The 19,072-nt window shown below is 48.7% G+C and overlaps 1 protein-coding gene across 1 annotated transcript in view; it reads left to right on the top strand.

The window, feature by feature from the left end:
- Positions 1-19,072, top strand: part of DDR2 (discoidin domain receptor tyrosine kinase 2) — a 143,959-nt gene that overhangs the window by 39,402 nt on the left and 85,485 nt on the right. Inside the window, exon 2 of the mRNA XM_073356221.1 lies at positions 10,140-10,250. Within this exon, the coding sequence (XP_073212322.1) occupies positions 10,172-10,250 (79 nt within the window). The 5' untranslated portion in view covers positions 10,140-10,171. The remainder of the gene's footprint in view (positions 1-10,139; positions 10,251-19,072) is intronic.

Below are 19,072 nucleotides of genomic sequence, written 5' to 3'. Positions count from 1 at the left end.
GTCAAGGAAAGTGTGGGCCCCTTACTGAATGAGGGAGACAACCTAGTGACAGACGATGTGGAAAAAGCAAATGGACTCAATGCTTTTTTTGCTTCTGTCTTCACGAACAAAGTCAGCTCCCAGACTGCTGCACTGGGCAGCACAGCATGGGGAGGAGGTGACCAGCCCTCTGTGGAGAAAGAAGTGGTTCGGGACTATTTAGAAAATCTGGATGAGCACAAGTTCATGGGGCTGGATGCGCTGCATCTGAGAGTGCTAAAGCAGTTGGTGGATGTGATTGCAGAGCCATTGGCCATTATCTTTGAAAACTCATGGCGATTAGAGGAGAACCCGGACGACTGGAAAACAGCTAATGTAGTGCCCATCTTTTAAAAAGGGAAGAAGTAGGATCCTGGGAACTACAGGCCAGTCAGCCTCACCTCAGTCCCTGGAAAAATCATGGAGCAGGTCCTCAAGGAATCAATTCTGAAGCACTTAGAGGAGAGGAAAGTGATCAGGAACAGTCAGCATGGATTCACCAAGGGCAAGTCATGTCTGACTAATCTACTTGCCTTCTATGACGAGATAACTGGCTCTGTGGATGAGGGGAAAGCAGTGGATGTGTTGTTCCTTGACTTTAGCAAAGCTTTTGATACGGTCACCCACAGTATTCTTGCCAGCAAGTTAAAGAAGTATGGGCTGGATGAATGCACTATAAGGTGGGTAGAAAGCTGGCTAGATTGTCGGGCTCAACGGGTAGTGATCAATGGCTCCATGTCTAGTTGGCAGACGGTATCAAGTGGAGTGCCCCAAGGGTTGGTCCTGGGGCCGTTTTTGTTCAATATCTTCATTAATGATCTGGAGGATGGTGTGGATTGCACCCTCAGCAAGTTTACAGATGACACTACACTGGGAGGAGAGGTAGATACGCTGGAGGCTAGGGATAGGATACAGAGGGCCCTAGACAAATTGGAGGATTGGGCCAAAAGAAATCTGGTGAGGTTCAACAAGGACAAGTGCAGAGTCCTGCACTTAGGACGGAAGAATCCCATGCACCGCTACAGAGTAGGGACCGAATGGCTCGGCAGCGGTTCTGCAGAAAAGGACCTAGGGGTTACAGTGGACGAGAAGCTGGATATGAGACAACAGTGTGCCCTTGTTGCCAAGAAGGCCAATGGCATTTTGGGATGTATACATAGGGGCATTGCCAGCAGATTGAGGGACGTGATCGTTCCCCTCTATTCGACATTGGTGAGGCCTCATCTGGAGTACTGTGTCCAGTTTTGGGCCCCACACTACAAAAAGGATGTGGAAAAATTGGAAAGAGTTCAGCGGAGGGCAACAAAAATGATTAGGGGACTGGAACACATAACTTATGAGGAGAGACTGAGGGAACTGGGATTGTTTGGTCTTCGGAAAAGAAGAATGACTGGGGTTTGATAGCTGCTTTCAGCTACCTGAAAGGGGGTTCCAAAGAGGATGGATCTAGACTGTTCTCAGTGGTAGCAGGCAACCGAACAAGGAGTAATGGTCTCACATTGCAGTGGGGGAGGTTTAGGTTGGATATTGGGAAAATCTTTCTCAGTAGGAGGGTGGTGAAACACTGGAATGCGTTACCTAGGGAAGTGGTAGAATCTCCTTCCTTAGAAGTTTTTAAGGTCAGGCTTGACAAAGCCCTGTCTGGGATGATTTAGTTGGGGATTTGTCCTGCTTTGAGCAGGGGGTTGGACTAGATGACCTCCTGAGGTCCCTTCCAACCCTGATATTCTATGATTCATGGCTGGGGGGTTGTGCACACACTGGCCAGTGTGAGGCAGGTTCTTCTGAGGTCGCTACTGCAGAACCGTTCCCACCACGGCGCTGCTGCGTGCGGTGCATGCACACCAGGAGGAGTTGGTGGTGGTGGGACGGGCCCCAGTGGTTTATTAGGGTAGGTTGTTCTGGGGTGCGGGAGGGGTCACCCACTGGTCTGGGCTGGACTGCATTTTCCCTGGTCATTGCTGTAAAATAGTGCGTGAGCGCAGGGAGGAAGCATGTTCTTGCAGCTGATGTGGCTCTAGGAGATGGAAGGCCTGGGGAGCTGATCCTCATGCTGCCCAGACACCCTGGAGTGTCAGTGAATTACCTCTGTGTGCTTCATCTTCCCCTCTGTCAGAGAAGGACTCTGCTGCTCTGCCCCCACAGGGTGCTGTGAAGCTCCATGTATTAATGGTCACAAAGTGTGTTTCAACCCGCAGGCAGGAGGTGCTAGAGAAGCACAGCCTTCGGGCTGGGCTGCATACAGGGCTTTGCAGGGCTTCTCACAAGCACAGGGCTGTGCACAGCGACTCCATGGTAGAAGCTGGCTCCTGTGAGCTTTGTGTCTGACTGCTCTGATCCTGGCATTGCCCCCAGGGCATTTGTCTCACTGCCTCCCTGTGGGGTTTGGGCAGGCTCGGTAAAGCTAGTGCTGTAGTGCTGGACTGCGACTGTGGAGACCGTGCAGGACATTCCCACTTCTGGCCTGAGTGAGTTTAGGTTAGTCTTTTAATCTGCCTTGGGCATCATCTCCAAAACGCCTCCCTTCTGTTGCGCAGCTCAAACACACTAACAACTGTGCAGGTCTCAGGTAGTCTGGCGAGGAGGAACAGATAGCTACTGAGAGAAAGAGAGACCCAGGCCCCGCTCATCTGGGGGAAGACGTGCCAGCCTGGGGTGTGTGGAACGTTTAGGCTTGGTTCCTTCCTAGCGAGCTGCCCTGTCAGTGCAGGGAGAGGAGCTCTGGCTGCCTGGGGAGTGCAGGGAACCCGGAGGTGTCTAACACACAGGAGCATAGCTTAATTCCTGAGTCAGGGCTCTGAAGGCAAACACCCCTCCACATGATAGAGGTCAGCGTCAACTGACTCTCCCCCCGTAATGAGTGTTTCCCTGCTGCTGCTGCTGCTGTCAGTGATTGGTGGGGGCATGTTACTTCTCTCGGTGCACAAGCAGTGTCAGTGCATTCTGGGTAGTGGCAGAACCACAACCCGTGTCCTCCTAGCCTCTGTTTAGATATCACTTCCTGCTGTGTGGCTGACCCTAACAGTGCTTGTGGCACAGAACCTGGTTGCAGATGGTGGAGGGTTACACATTTGGTATGGATGGTATAGGTGATGTATCTTGCAATAGTTGATGTAACAGCTTGGGGCGGATGGTCTTGCTGTTATAGGTGGATATGGATTGTGTAGCTGTTACACCTGGGTGCTGTTGGAGTGGCTGTAACACTGTAGTGTGCATGGGGTAGCTTTAACACCAGTGTGTGGATGGTGTAGCTGTTACACCCTGGTACATGTGGCATGTCTATTACTGCTTGGTGTGGAGGGTGTGAATGGTTCACCTGGGTGTGACTCACATATCTAACACATCTGTGTGCTACTCATATAGCCATTACAATTCACTGTATATGTATAGATTTACAGAGGGATAAGGACAAGAGGGTAGAGTTGTGGCTCTTTCATGTGGATGGTATAGCTGTTTCACCTTGGAAGAGATGTTATGTTATGTGAGATGTTATGGTTGTCACACTTTGGTGTGGATGCTGTAGCTGTTCACCCTGGTGTTTCTGTTTATAAGAATTACACTATGTTGCAGACCATACAGCTGACAGCTTGTCAGAGGTGGGGATGGGGTGCCTTCTGCACCCAGGTATGGGTGGGGTAAGTGTCAAACCTGTTCGCAAGTATCTTGATTTATGTAGTTTTAAAACTTTTGTTCAGATGGGGAGCTGTTACACACTAATACTGATGGTGTAGCCTTTAATCTTTGGTGTGGATGGAGCAGCTGTTACACCTTATTGTAGATAGTGTAGCTATTACACCAGGATGCTATTCCATGCTTGGTATGGAGGTTACAACTTTTACAGCTGAGTGCAGAGGGTTTAGCTGCTATGCATTGTGTGCACGGTGTACCTGTTACATCTTCATGCGGCTGGTGTATCTGTTATAACTCAATGCACAAGGTATATCTCTAACACCTTTCTGCAGATTGTACAGTTGTTTCACCTTGGTGTGGATAGTGTAGCTGTTGCCATCTGTATCATGTGGTATAATTGTTGAACTTTAGTGTGGCTGGTGCAGGTGTTCTACTTTGGGGCAGATGGTATTCTGATGCTGTATTAACTGTTGCTGTAGTTAAGGTGACATCCAGAACATTCATTTTGATGGGATAGAATTGTAAAAACTTCATGTGTGAGTAAGTTTTAGAAGAACTAAAATTGTACCATAACCTTTGTCTTGTTATGGATTGTTTGGTGTATCTCTCGGTTGTTGAATTGAAATTCTGGGACGTTTATAACAAGATGTTCAATGGGTATTTTGGCATTTTTCCTGGCTGCAGATGGTGGAGCTGTTTAACTGGAGATTCTTTGGCAGGCTGCCACTCACTTTCTTTGGAATCTGATAATCTCTTCCTCTTGCTGTTAGAGAATCTGTTATTCTTGGGGTAATGTTTCCCTTGTTCTGTTCTCCTGACACGCTTCCATTTTCCATCTATTCTGTCGTTAGTTGTCATTGGTTCCAGAAGCTTGTTAGAAGCTAATGTAACCCACTGGACAGCATGTGTTACGCATTTGCCACTGTCTAATGTGCAGAGGAGGCAGGTTTGTCATAGGCCCAGGCCCAGCAGTGTGGAGACTCCCGCTGTTAGCCTTGGAGCCCCTTGGTTCTATCATCACACTAACACCAAGATTTTTGTCCTTCACACCATATGTCTTGACACAATGACCCTTGTGACAATGAAGGGGGGGGGGGCGGAGAGCTCCCTTTTAAGGACACCAGCCAGCCAGTAGCTATAAAATCCCACTTAGTAGCTGTTCTCTAATTGCTCTACCCGTAAAGGGTTAAAAAGTCTCACTGCTATGCATAGGTAAAAGGAAGTGAGTGGGCACTTGGTCAAAAGAGCCCGTGGGAAGGCTAGACCTTTTTAAAATTGAAAAAAAGACTCCCCTTTTGTCTAGCTGCCGCCGTTCTCCCGGGGAGAGGCGGACAGGGCAACAGCTATACTGTAAGAAGCTTGGGCCAGGCATGGAAAAATCATTAGTATCATAGCACAGAGATAACACGATTAGGATTATCTCTTTTATTTCATTATGGCTTGTGGATTCCTCTGTGCTAACCGCAGGTGCTTTTGTTTTGCTTAGTTGCTCTTTTAAAACCTAGCAATATCCTGAGCTCCCAGCTGTATTTTCTTTTCTTTTCTTTTTTTTTAATTAATAAAATTTACCTTTTTTTAGAACAGAATTGGATTTTTGTGTCTTAAGAAGTTTGTGCACATGTTGTTTAATTAGCTAGTGGCAACAGCTGATTTCCTCCCCCCGCCTCCAGCTCTTCCCCGGAGAGGGGCATGAAGGGGCTTGAGGGTACCCCACAGGAAGGAATTCCCAAAGCTCTCAAAGAGGTTCTGCACTTGGGTGCTGGTAGCATCTACCACTCCAAGGTCAGAGAGAAGCTGTGACCTTGGGAGTTTAATATCAGCCTGGAGTGGCCAGTATTAATTTTTAGAATCTTTGCGGGCCCCCACCTTCTGCATTTGAAGTGCCAGAGTGGGGAATTAGCCATCAGAAAATGCTGATTCATTGAAAGCAGAATGTTTAGTGGAAATGTGTTGATTGCAACAGAATTGTGAGAAAAAGTCCTATGCAGAATGGGTTGTTCTGATTTTCCATTTCTAAACAACTTGTTTCCATTTTTTATTTTATAGATTAGAATTCAAACATATTTAAAAGTCAAAATCAGAACAAAGTGTTTCACGGGACTGAAAACAAGAATTTTTCTGGAATGTTTTGTGGGAAATTTTGAATTTTTAAAATTTTATTCTATTTCGGTACAGGAAAAAATTCCAGTTGTACAGATTTGCTCAGAAAATCCCATTCCTGCCCAGTTCAGTTTCCATGTCATGGACACCAGAGCTATTGAAGATCTTTTAATTCCTTCTCAAAATACTGCAGATGGGGCATCCCTGCCTCCTGGGATGCCACCCTCAAAAGGAATGTTCTGATCCAAGTGCTGTACTCACTAAGCCACTCTTCCCTCGCTCGTGTTGGGCAGAGACATTGCTAAAATGGACCCATTGCTTCAGACTGGTGTGGGGGAGTGATGAGAAATAGATGCCTTCCTTGCTGTATGTGTGGATTAGTCTCCTCATGCTTGGCTGATTGGCCCAGATTGGGGCTCTGAGGCTGGTCTGGACTTTAGTTACACTACTTGGACCCATTCTTAATCCATCATTTCTTTGTTTACTTTGGGTGGGGGGATTCCAGGGGTTAAATGTTGTTTAAAACTTAAGACACGTTGTCAAGCTGTCTAGAGTAGCTCACTAGTGTGAGTGCCAATCTCATAAGAACATAAGAATGGCCATACTGGGTCAGACCAAAGGTCCATCCAGCCCAGTATCCTGTCTACCGACAGTGGCCAATGCCAGGTACCCCAGAGGGAATGAACCTAACAGGTAATGATCTAGTGATCTCCCTCCTGCCATCCAACTCCACCCTCTGACAAACAGAGGCTAGGGACACCATTCCTTACCCATCCTGGCTAATAGCCATTAATAGACTTAACCTCCATGAATTTATCCAGTTCTTTTTTAAACCCTGTTATAGTCCTAGCCTTCACAACCTCCTCAGGCAAGGACTTCCACAGGTTGACCATGTGCTGAGTGAGGAGGCATAGTTCAGTGGTTTGAGCATTAGCCTGCTAAACCCAGGGTTGTGAGTTCAATCCTTGAGGGGGCCATTTAGGGATCTAGGGTAAAAATTGGGGATTGGTCCTGCTTTGAGCAGGGCATTGGACTAGATGCCCTATTCTTCTATGAAGAAGAACGTCCTTTTATTTGTTTTAAACCTGCTACCCATTAATTTCATTTGGTGACCCCTAGTTCTTATATTATGGGAACAAGTAAATAACTTTTCCTTATTCACTTTCTCCACACCACTCATGATTTTATATACCTCTATCATATCCCCCTTAGTCTCCTCTTTTCCAAGCTGAAAAGTCCTAGCCTCTTTAATCTCTCCTCATATGGGTCCTGTTCCAAACCCCTAATCATTTTAGTTGCCCTTTTCTGAACCTTTTCTAATGCCAGTATATCTTTTTTGAGATGAGGGGACCACATCTGTATTCAGTATTCAAGGTGTGGGCATACCATGGATTTATATAAGGGCAGTAAGATATTCTCTGTCTTATTCTCTATCCCTTTTTTAAATGATTCCTAACATCCAGTTTGCTTTTTTGACTGCCGCTGCACACTGTGTGGACGTCTTCAGAGAACTATCCATGATGACACCAAGATCTTTCTCCTGATTAGTTGTAGCTAAATTAGTCCTCATCATATTGTGTGTACAGTTGGGGTTATTTTTTCCAAAGTGCATTATTTTACATTTAACCATATTAAATTTCATTTGCCATTTTGTTGCCCAATCACTTCGTTTTGTGAGATCTTTTTGAAGTTCTTCACAGTCTGCTTTGATTTTGACTATCTTCAGCAATTTAGTATCATCTGCAAACTTTGCAACCTCACTGTTTACACCTTTCTCCAGTTCATTTATGAATAAGTTGAATAGGATTGGTCCTAGGACTGACCCTTGGGGAACACCACTAGTTACCCCTCTCCATTCTGAAAATTTACCGTTTATTCCTACACTTTGTTCCCTGTCTTTTAACCAGTTCTCAGTCCATGAAAAGATCTTCCCTCTTATCCCATGACAACTTAATTTACATAAGAGCCTTTGGTGAGGGACCTTGTCAAAGGCTTTCCGGAAATCTAAGTACACTATGTCCACTGGATCCCCCTTGTCCACATGTTTGTTGACCCCCTCAAAGAACTCTAATAGATTAGTAAGACATGATCTCCCTTGTCAGAAACCATGGTGACTATTGCACAACAATTTATGTTCTTCTACGTATCTGACAATTTGCCACTGAATGCATCCGATGAAGTGAGCTGTAGCTCAAGAAAGCTTATGCTCAAATAAATTTGTTAGTCTCTAAGGTGCCACAAGTACTCTTATTCTTTACTATTGTTTACTATTGTTTCAACTAATTTGCCCGGTACTGACATTAGACTTACCGGTCTGTAATTGCCAGGATCACCTCTAGAGCCCATCTTAAATATTGGCGTTATCTTAGCTAACTTTCAGTCATTGGGTACAGTAGCTGATTTAAAGGACAGGTTACAAACCATAGTTAATAGTTCCACAATTTCACATTTGAGTTCTTTCAGAACTCTTGGGTGAATGCCATCTGGTCCTGGTGACTTGTTACTGTTAAGTTTCTCAATTAATTCCAAAAGCTCCTCTAGTCACACTTCAATCTGTGACAATTCCTCAGATTTGTCACCTACAAAAGACGACTCAGGTTTGGGAATTTCCCTAACATCCTCAGCCGTGAAGACTGAAGCAAAGAATTCATTTAGTTTCTCTGTGATGACTTTATCGTCTTTAAGTGCTCCTTTTGTATCTCTATCGTCCAGGGGCCCCACTGGTTGTTTAGCAGGCTTCCTGCTTCTGATGAACTTAAAAAACATTTTGTTATTACCTTTTGAGTTTTTGGCTAGCTGTTCTTCAAACTTCTTTTTGGCTTTTCTTATTTTCCTCAGGGCAGACTGTCAAGGAACAGGGCACAAACAACTGGTTGTGTGTACTATAATTAGATTTCACTAACCAAGTAACAAGTGTGAACTCTTCAAGCCTTATAACAGCTTTAACAAGGAGTCACAGACATCCCCCTTGGGCACTCCAGTCTATCTTGCCTGCCAGGCAAACTTCCCTTTGTGATAGATGGTCCTTTACATCAAAAAAAATCACAGCAATATTCAGGTTACTCCCAGTCTCAAAGAACTCGTCACTTACCCCAAGTCGATTGCACCTTAGATCTCTTACCAAAGACAATGCTTGTAGCCAATCCTGTAATAAACGATCTAAAGATTTATTAACTAGGAAAAAGAAATTAGAGTTATTTACAAGTTTAAAGCAGGTAAACACACACACACACACAGAAATGAGTTACAGTTTTAGATTGCAAAAGGTAATGGAAGCTGCTGTGATGTGCAGGGTCTGTATGTCCTTTAGGGCTAACCTAAGCTAAGCAGCTTGGGCATCCCTTGCTTATGCTTAGAAATATTGCCCCTCCAAATTCCAGGCAGCACACCAATACAGTGCCTCCAGGTCAGGGAATTTTATTCCATTCCCTCAGAGTTCAAACTGATGGAACAAGTGTCCATGTCTGTCTCTTCTCCATGGGTGTGTGTCTTTGTCCTTTGATATTTCTGAGTGGCTCATTTGGTTTCAGTGGGCCGTCTTGTGAAGTGCTGGCCCTGAACACACTAATTAATGCTTCTTTTCTGTTTGGTGAATTACACAATTATAGTGGTTTACATGCAAACACTCAATAGCATTGTATACCATGAGCTACAGATGTTGTAAGTGAGATCAATACATGCAGCATCCTACAAGCATTTCATAAGGTCTAAACACATTCTTATCAACTTAACATCTTTTTTAACCATGCTAACACACAGTGAGCCAGACTGGTTTCCAGCTATGCATTTGTCAGTGTTCAGTGAGGCCTGGGGGCCTTGGTATGAGCTGACACCTGGTCTGCCAGCATCACACAGGTTTTCTGGCAGAATATCCTATGGCAGAACTCGTAGCTTCTGCAACAGCCAACGTGGGAAAGGACATGCTTTATGACTGATGGAAACAGATGGACCAATCACATGCATAGGAGCTGCTCCCTGGCTCAGACCGGGGATGAAGCTGAGGGGCGGACTCTAGAAACTCCATGTATAGATAGGAAAATGTTGATTTATCTCCTGCTGCCTTATGGGAGGAACCCAGGGGTAGGCAGCCCTGATTGGAAGCAGAAATCAAGGGAGCAACTGGTAGTTGGCAGGAGACGTGAGCAAGGAGACAGGGCTGGCAGCGGGGGAGAAATGGAGGATGAGTGCTCCACTGTACCGGACAAGGGCCAGAACCCTGGATCAGAATCCTCTAAGTCTTGGAGATGTTCAGACTGCATCTGGGCCTCTCCCATGCATCTCTGCTCCATGTACATTGAACTGCACAGTACTGCTCCTTCACAGCAGTGACAATTTCATACTCCCGCTGTCCTGCTAATGTCTTCTACTGCTTCTTTTATCTCCCCATTCAGCTGCTGCTCTGGGGCTGAAGTAACCTGCCGTGATGATCTCCACTCCCAGGATGCCCCTCCTACTGCTGCTGCTCCACATCCCAAGTGCTGCCAAAGCTCAGGTTAATCCAGGTAAGCAAAATGAAGGCCAGCCTGTTGCAATTCCAGCAAAGCAGCCGCCCCAGAGGTTATTTTAATTGGCTGTGCTCCTGCCAGCCGGAGGCCAAGGCTCATTAATCTTCTTCCTCCATAACAGACGGGTCACCCCGTTTCCAGGAACTCAGACTTTTCAAATACAGAGAATGAAAGTGTCTTTTTGAAACTCTGCATCAACACCTGCCCAGAATGAGGATGGGCAGTGCTGGTTTACAGTGGCTTTGTTAAAGCCTGGTGTAACCCTTTAATCTCACAGTACTGCTGTCTCCCGTCATCCCACAGCACTGTGTTCCTGGCCCTAGTGATTATAAGATTCTTCTTCCCAGCCAATCTTACAACCATGGCCCCACTGAGGACAATGGCAAAGCCCCCACTGACTACAGTGGGGTCAGGATTTCAGCCCCTCTTCCACCAGGAGACTTAGCATAGTAGCTTTCTAGGGTTTTCCTCTCTGGAATGTGAGGAGTGTTTAGTGTTCCTGAAAGGGAGGGGCCTGATGCCAATAGCCAGTCAGAGACAGGACCCAGTGCATCTTGTTCCTGCCCTGCAACCCACTGTGATAACAACAATTACACCTAACTCTTGTCATCAGTGGCTCTCAAAGTGCTTTACAAATGGAGTAAGTATCATTCACTCATCCCATTTGACAGATGGAGAAATGGAGGTATAGAGCAGGGCAGTGATTTGCCCAGGGTCACCCAGTAGGCTAGGGGTAGAGCTGGGACTAGAACCCAGGTCTCCTGAGTCCCAGTGCACTGCTCTACCCCTAGACTATACTGCCTCATGTACCTTAGCTGTGACCCACAGTTACACAGTCCTTGACGAGTTTCAGCTATTCCAGTGTTGCCTCTTCAACAGTTCAGCAAGGGTACCTTGGTTGTAGCTTGCAAAGGGCCTGCTATTTTAATCCAGTGCTACTCTAGTGCCAAAGTACATCCATCCTGAACTGCAGCATCCCCTGGGCCCTCCTGCAGCTCTGCCAATGCAGAGTCCTGGCTCTCCTAAGTAGGGACACTTGTTCCTGAGGGGTGTTAGATCTGTGCATGCATGGGGAGGAGGTTGATCTCACTGAGCATGTTTGGCTTGTGATTATCTGTGGTTTCATGTGAAACCTGGGCCTTTGAGTGGAGGCCTTTCTATGTTTTGTTCCCAATTGGTCCAGTTTTATTTTGAGTTTGATGAGAGCAAGGAAAATTGTACTGGGAATTATTTTTTTTTCCTGGTCCGAGGTGCTTTTTTTGGCCATCCCTAGCTGTAGCAAACTAAGACTTGCTTTATAAAATCTCTGACAGATGCCTGGCCCTTATGCAGAGCCAGAGGCTTTTGAAGTCTTTTTTAAAAATTGGTACAAGCAAGAAAAGAACATCAAAAAGTGATTTCTCCACATAGAATCATAGAATATCAGGGTTGGAAGGGACCTCAGGAGATCATCTAGTCCAACCCCCTGCTCAAAGCAGGACCAATCCCCAATTTTTGCCCCAGATCCCTAAATGGCCCCCTCAAGGATTGAACTCACAACCCTGGGTTTAGCAGGCCAATGCTCAAACCACTGAGCTATCCCTCCCCCCCAAACTCATGAACTCTAATGAGTAAAAAGAAAAGGAGTACTTGTGGCACCCCAGAGACCAACCAATTTATCTGAGCATAAGCTCTCGTGAGCTACAGCTCACTTCGTCGGATGCATTCAGTGGAAAATACAGTGAGGAGATTTATATACACACAGAACATGAAAAAATGGGTGTTTATCATGCACACTGTAAGGAGAGGTTTCAGAGTAACAGCTGTGTTAGTCTGTATTCGCAAAAAGAAAAGGAGTACTAATTGGTTAGTCGCTAAGGTGCCACAAGTACTCCTTTTCTTTTACTGTAAGGAGAGTGATCACTTAAGATGAGCTATTACCAGCAGGAGAGTGGGGGGCGGAGGGAGAAAACCCTTGCTCAACCCCTTGGTGCATTCATGGAAGCAGAATCTCTAGACCCTTTGGCCGTGGTAGAGGAACTGGTACATATCAAGGGGTTACAGTTGGTTTCCACTGTGACCCAATCAAGTTCAAGGCCCAGGGCCATCAGGAAGGAAAAGTTTGCTGGATTTCTCCATGGACTATGCACAACATCATACTGATTCCAAAGGAGTCGATCCCGTTTCACTGGAAGACTTCTATCAGACATAGGTTTGGCCTTGTCTGGCCTGGACAGTCATTGTACTGGACTGGAGCCAAAGTAGCTGAGCAGATCTCAAAGGAACAACCCTACAAGGGCTTCCTACTGGCTTTCAGTGTGATCTGCTCTGCTATCACAAGTTAAACAGGTTCAGGTTTGGTCAGTATTGGATAGAAAACCTCCAAGGAGAACTCAGGGGCTACTAGAAATGGTTCTGGTGATTCAGCAGATGCTGCTCTTTACTGGACACGGTGCTAGGGGCCAGCTGTGCTGCTTGCTGTCTTTTGGACGAGACGTGACACTGATGATCTGTAGTCCCCTGTGGCCATCAAAAGTATTATAGAGATCAGCCTGGGCATTTAGACCAGGACACACTAATTAGATTATGCCGTGCAAAATTCCCTCTGTCCCTATAGCCAAGGTCCCCAAACTGTGGGCGCATCCCCTAGGGGGGCATGGATGAACGTCCAAGGGTGCGCAGCAGAGCCGGACCAGCCCCCATGGGGGGCAGGGAGTGCCACCCAGTCCCTCCCCACCCCCAGCTTTGCTCCAGTCCCACCCCCAGCTGCGTCCCCATCCCTGCTTCCAGCCTCGGCCGCAGCTCTGTTACCAGCCTGGGGCTGAGGCTGGGAGCGAGCTACCCCAGGCTGCGGGCCCGGCTGTTGCCCCACATGGCAGCCCAGCTGCGGCTCTGCTACCACCCCTGCCCTCAGCCTTGGCCCCTGGCTGTGGCCCGCTTCCGGCCACAGACCTACCCCCACCTGTGGCCCCAGCCTCTGCCCCTTACTCCAGTCTGCATCGCCCCCCCGGAGCTGGGGCGCTGTTCCTGGCCCCAGCAGGTTGGGGGTGGGAGGGCATGGACATTAATAAGGGGGGGGTGGAACCCTCAAAAGTTTGGGGACCACTGCTCTATAGAGAACAAATGTTTAATCCTGGGCTGTCAGTCTAGCAGAGGAAGGTAAAACATGAGCCTATGGCTGGAAGGTGAAGCTAGACAAATTCAGACTGGAAATAAGGTGAAAATCTTTACCAGTGAGAGTAACTAACCATTAGAACAACTTAGCAAGGGTCATGGTGGATTCTCCGTCACTGAAAATGTTTAAATCAAGATTGGGTGTTTTTCTAAAGCTCTGCTCTAGGAATTGTTTTGAGGAATTTCTCTGGTCCGTGCCATACGGGAGATCAGACTGGATGATCACACTGGCCCCGGAATTGATGCACTTTCACTTCCTTTCAAAAGTGGTTAGTCATGTGGCATTGCTATGTGCTGTAAACCAGCTGCTCCCTCCCACCCCAGCAGTGGCTGTATTTCAGTGGTGAGTAATGAGTTCTGCAAAGTGTTTGTGTTGGGATCGTTTGGATTGCAATACCTTACAGTATAGAAATACAGTGTATCAAGGTGAAACAGCCCTGGGTCAGACTGAATCACAGTCCATTACTTCCATTTCCATTGAAGCTCATGGTGATTCACAGATGCAAAACCACTGTAAGAGGAGAGCCAGTCCATATGTCTTCCCTGCTGGTGTAGGCTGGAACTCAGCTGACCCGTGGGCCATTGCTGGGACAGCGTAGTGTAGGGGCAAAGGGCATCAGAGTCTAATGTTCAAATACAGCAAAATGTAAGTGAATTATGGACTTTAGCCCATGACCAAGATCAGGCTGGTGACGGGCTGGGGAGAACAGGTCATGTGGCTGGAGACCTGGGCAACTTGGTCTGCACTGCACCTTTGCTCAATGGGCTGGTGCTGACTTGCATTAGACGCTGGCCAGTCTGGAGCCCAGCGTTAGAGGGAGATGTGGCTCATTGGGCACGGATTGGCTTAGTCTAGGTGAGCTCTGCATTCAGCTTCCAGTCCTGCGGCTGGCAGAGCTGTTGGGGAAGAGCATCCCATCCCAGGGGAGGGGAGGCGATGTCTTCAACTGTCCAGTTAGCAAGCTACCCTGACCTGCCTACGAGCAGCAGCAGGTAAGAGGGGAAGATGAGATAGGAGGCAAGCAGGTTAGCTGACCAAGTTGCAGAGGAAGCCATGGGCAGAAGGTAGGAGGTGAAAAAGCCCAGAACGCAACACTGTAAGGTGGTGGCTCAGGTGGGAGCAAGAGCATTTTGTGCTGTGGTGCCCGTCGGCATCATTGTCCATCTGACATCTCGCTGGTTGCTGAGGGTGAAGACAGGACACTGGGGAGCTGCGTTTGCCACTAGTGAGGGCTCCGGCTGGGGTCCAGGCTCTGGGGTGGGGCTGGGGATGAGGGTTTTGGGGTGAAGGAAGGGGCTTCAGGCTGGGGCAGGAGGTTGCGGTGCTGGGGGGAGGTGAGGGCTCCAGGAGGGAGTTCGGGTGTGGGAGGGAACTCTGGGCTGGGGCAGGGGGTTGGGGTGCAGGACGGGGTTTGGTGTGCAGGGTCCCAGCAGCACTTACCGCGATGGCCCCCAAGAAGTGGGCCGCCAGGTCCCTGCAGCCCTTAGGCCAATGGGCGGACAGGTAAGCTCAGCACGCTGCCCTTGTGCTTGCAGGTGCCGCCCCCACAGCTCCCATTGGTCGTGGTTCCCGGCCAATGGGAGCTGCGGAGCCAGCCCTTGGAGCGGGGGCAGTGCGTGGAGCCTTCCTGGCTGCCCATGTGTCTAGGGGCTGCAGGTACCTGGTGGCCGCTTCCAGGAGCCACGGGGAGCTAGGGCAGTCAGGGAGCCTGCCTTAGTCCCAGGCCCCTGCTGCACCACCAACCAGACTTTTAATGGGTCCCTTTTCGCCAGGGTATCTTTTTGACCAGGTGTTCCAGTCGAAAACCAGACACCTGGCAACTCTAGCTATACCCAGTGCCCCAGCGCATGGCTGGACAGGGAGCAGAGACAGAGATGCCATGGGGGTCTGCTGGAGACTCCACTCTTGCTATTGATTTGACATGGCAGGCTCTTTCTCAGATACAGTAGTGATGGGCTGTAGAATAATGCCCCCAAGACAGAATGCTACCAAGCCTTCCAATGTGCCTATAACAGACTGATATCCAGACCCCGGAGGCCAGCTTCATTGTCTGTCTGTCTCTGCAGGCCCCCAGCTCCCCCACATCAGTGGGTCTCCAGCCCAACTCCACAAGCTGCAGCTGACTCCTGCTCACTGCTGGGGCTGTAAGCCATTAGGCAGTCCCGCCTCCTGCTGCGTGTAGTCCAGCCCAGGAGCCTGGCAGGGTTCCCATGGGTGTTTTTCACCAGCTAAACTAAAGCCAAACCTCTTTCTGTGCCCTGTGTGGCTGCTTTGCATCAGATGTCACAAAACCAGGAGGAGGAGCAAGCACCCAAAGAGCAGAACTACAGTGCAGACGGAGCTGCCTGGAGCCAGGAGCAGGCCAGGCAAGGAAGGGAGAGAGGATCAATAAGATAAAAGTTGTGCACCAAGAAGGAGAGATCAAGAGCTCAGATCCCAAGTGGGGTGACCTTAGAGCACCCCCATGTACCACACTCACTCTGGTTTGTCTTGTCTTAATACTGAACAAAGACTGCTGCTGTCCAAGGAGGTTGTGGGGCTAGATGGGGAGCAGAGGTACTCACAGAATGGTCTTTCTTTGAAGGTCTCGTCCCCAGTATGAGGATGTCTGAGAATCCCTAATGGAGCATGCCTCTGGGTGCAGGTCCCTGCTGCACAGAGGTGCCCTCTGCTACCGGTGCCATGCAGAACAGGTTATCTTGCAAACTAAGCCCTCTTCTAAACCTTTCTCCCCACATAGGACTCTACTGGGGACCCCCATTGGACACAGGGCACATACACGGTGCTGCCAGGTCAGACCATTTATCACAAGTCTTGCCATATTTGGTGTTTTCCTTTAAGATCCCAGCTCCTGGACTCAGGGCATTCAGTGAGAATCTCAGCTTTCATTAGCAAAATTAAGTTTCTATCCCTCTTGGTTGTGGTAGGGTTGCCAACTTTCTAATCGCACAAAATTGAACACCCTAGCCCTGCCCCTTCCCCAAGGCCCTGACCCTGCTCGCTACATTTCTCCTCCCTTGGTGGCTTGCTCTCCCCCACCCTCACTCACTTTCACTGGACTGCAGCAGGGGGTTGGGATGCAGGAGGGGGTGAAGTCTCTAACTGGGGGTGCAGGCTTCAGGTGGGACCACAGATGAGGGGTTCAGGGTGCAAGAGGGGGCTCTGGGCTTGGACAGGGAGTTGGAGTGTGGGAGAGGGTGGGGGCTCTGGCTGGGGGTGCAGGCTCTGAGGCGAGGCCGGGCATGAGGGGTTTGGAATGCAGGAGGGGGTTCTGGGTTGTGGGGGGGCTCAGGGCCAGGGCAGGGGGTTGGGGCTCGGGATTGGGGTGCCGGCTTACCTTGGGTGGCTCCCGGTCAGCTGCTCCCCAGAAGCGGCCAGCAGGTCTGGCTCCTAGGCAGGGGGGTCCATGAGGCTCTGTGTGCTCTCTTGTCCCATAGGCACCTCCCCAACAGCTCACATTAGCTGCTATTCCCAGCCAATGGGAGTGTAGAGCCAGTGCTCAGAGTGGGGACAGTGCACGGAGCCCCGTGGTCCCCCTGCCAGAAGCCGGACCTGCTGCTGGCCACTTCTGGGGTGCAGCACGTAGCCAGGACAGGTAGGGACTAACCTGTCTTAGACCCGCAGCACTATTGACCAGACTTTTAACTGGAAGAAAACCAGACACCTGGCAACCCTAGGTTGTGGAGAAAAGGTGGAAATCAAGACCCGAGTGTTAGCTAACAGCTCAAAGACCGGAAGGCAAAGAGATACTGCAACATTCATTCTTATGTTTTGAAATCTCAAGACTTTTGGAGGATTTTTGAATATCTGGGGTTGGCAAGGCTGCAGAAGAACACCTGGTTGTCTCCTTTTGGAATGCAGGGCATGTATAACCCATATACCAACACATAGATTTCTCTGCCCAGCCCACAACGCTTTGCTTTGAATGCACTAGCTAAAATCAGCAAAAAACCTGGTTCACCTGCTTCTGGGCCTCTCAGTGGTTTTCCCTCCTCTGGAGAGGTCCTGGGATTGTAAATGGTCCCGTGGCTCCAGGTGGAGCGCGGCATGCTGGAATTTGTAGTCCCTGCAGGCCCCAGATGGGGGTAGCTGCTCGCTGTGTGGTAGGAGTCTGTGGGCCACTTTGGCCCGTTTGCTGCATCCTTGCCTCTGGCTTTGGCCTGTGTGTGTGTGTGTGTTTCCTTGGATGGAGCTTAGTGGGCTGGAGCCAGTGGCGAGACAGTAAACAGCAGGGAACAAGCCACTCTTTCAGGAGCTGGCCTGGCAGCGAGGCGTGACAAATAGCTCTTGGGGAATTAGCTGCTGCTGCACATGGGCTACAGCGGGTGCCAAGCCACAGCCATGGCCGCGGCACTGGGTGCTCCTCCACTCCCAGACTGAGGAGGAATCAGCCTGCGGAAGGAAGAGAGAGGAAACGAATCAGCTGCTTGGTGGGAAGCCTGAAGGTGCTGCCTGCTGCAGGTTTATGGGGTTTGAACTGAATGCTATGGTGGGAGGGGATGCGGGAGGCTGCTTGCTTGGCCTGGTTTTATCCTGCGTTTCTTTAGGGCAGGTGGGAAAGAAACGCAGAGTCCATTAAAGCAAAAGGAACAAGTTCCCTTTTCCAAGTGAATTTCTCCCTGGTAAACCATGCTGGAGCGAGACTGAAAACGCCTGTGTGTCCATGACAGGAGCAGCACCAGTTTACCCGTACTCTCTCTCACTCACACAAACTACACCTCAAGGAGTGACGAGTACTTCATGGCCAGTTCAGTCATTGTCTTCTTTCCTGATAGCACTGGCTGCAATGGTGTGCTGGTGGATGCCTGTCCCAATAGAAGGGGAATTAGACCCTGCCCCCTCTGTTCATTTCACACCAGCCACTGAATGACCATCTGATGGGAGCGGCCTTTGTCATGGGCCTGGGCTTGATTCAGATCAAGGGTCTAGAAGTGTATAGCTTTTAACGCCATAAAGGAGCACTGCAATCCTCGAGTCTGACCTGCATAGCACAGGCCAGAGACCCTCCCCGGGATTCCTGTAGTCAGCCCAAAAAGTTGATAGTGGAGCTAGAGCTGATCCTAAGGTATCCGGTCTTTACTCAGAAATTGCAAATGATTACTCAGATACTTTTGGAAAAACCTACCTACCCTTTGAGTGAGGGGGATTCATCACACCTCTGGGGAATTTGTTCCAGTGGTGAATTAGCCTCACTGTTAAAAATCTGCACCATATTTCCAGAAAGAACTCTGCTGACTTCCGCTTCCAGCCCCTGGATCTTGTTCTGCCTTTGTCTGCTAAATTGAAGAGCCCTCTGCTCTCAGAAATCTCTTCCCTGTATATGGATGTCTACTCTAGACTTTGATCAAGTTGCTTTTAATTCCTATTCAATGAGCTTCTTTAGCCTCTCACTGTGAGGTGGGTTTTCCAGATCTCAAATAATTCTTGTGGTGCTTCTCTGAACCCTCTCCAATTTTTCAACATCCTTTTTCAAGTATGGCTGCTAAAAAGGGGCCCAGGATCCAGTATTGATCTCACCTGGGTATCATTGGGATCACTCAATGAAGACCTGTTGCATGAATTTAGACGGAAAGATACACGGCCAAATAGTGTTAACAGGACTAACCATCCAACATTAAACAGTTTTAAACAAGGTTTGGGGTTTGGTGTGCAGAGACCTCAGCAT

The sequence above is a fragment of the Lepidochelys kempii genome, chromosome 8 (assembly GCF_965140265.1).
Source record: "Lepidochelys kempii isolate rLepKem1 chromosome 8, rLepKem1.hap2, whole genome shotgun sequence".
In the NCBI taxonomy this organism is placed as follows: Eukaryota; Metazoa; Chordata; order Testudines; family Cheloniidae; genus Lepidochelys; species Lepidochelys kempii.
Note: the sequence above shows the minus strand (reverse complement) of the source record. Positions and strands in the feature narration are given on the sequence as shown.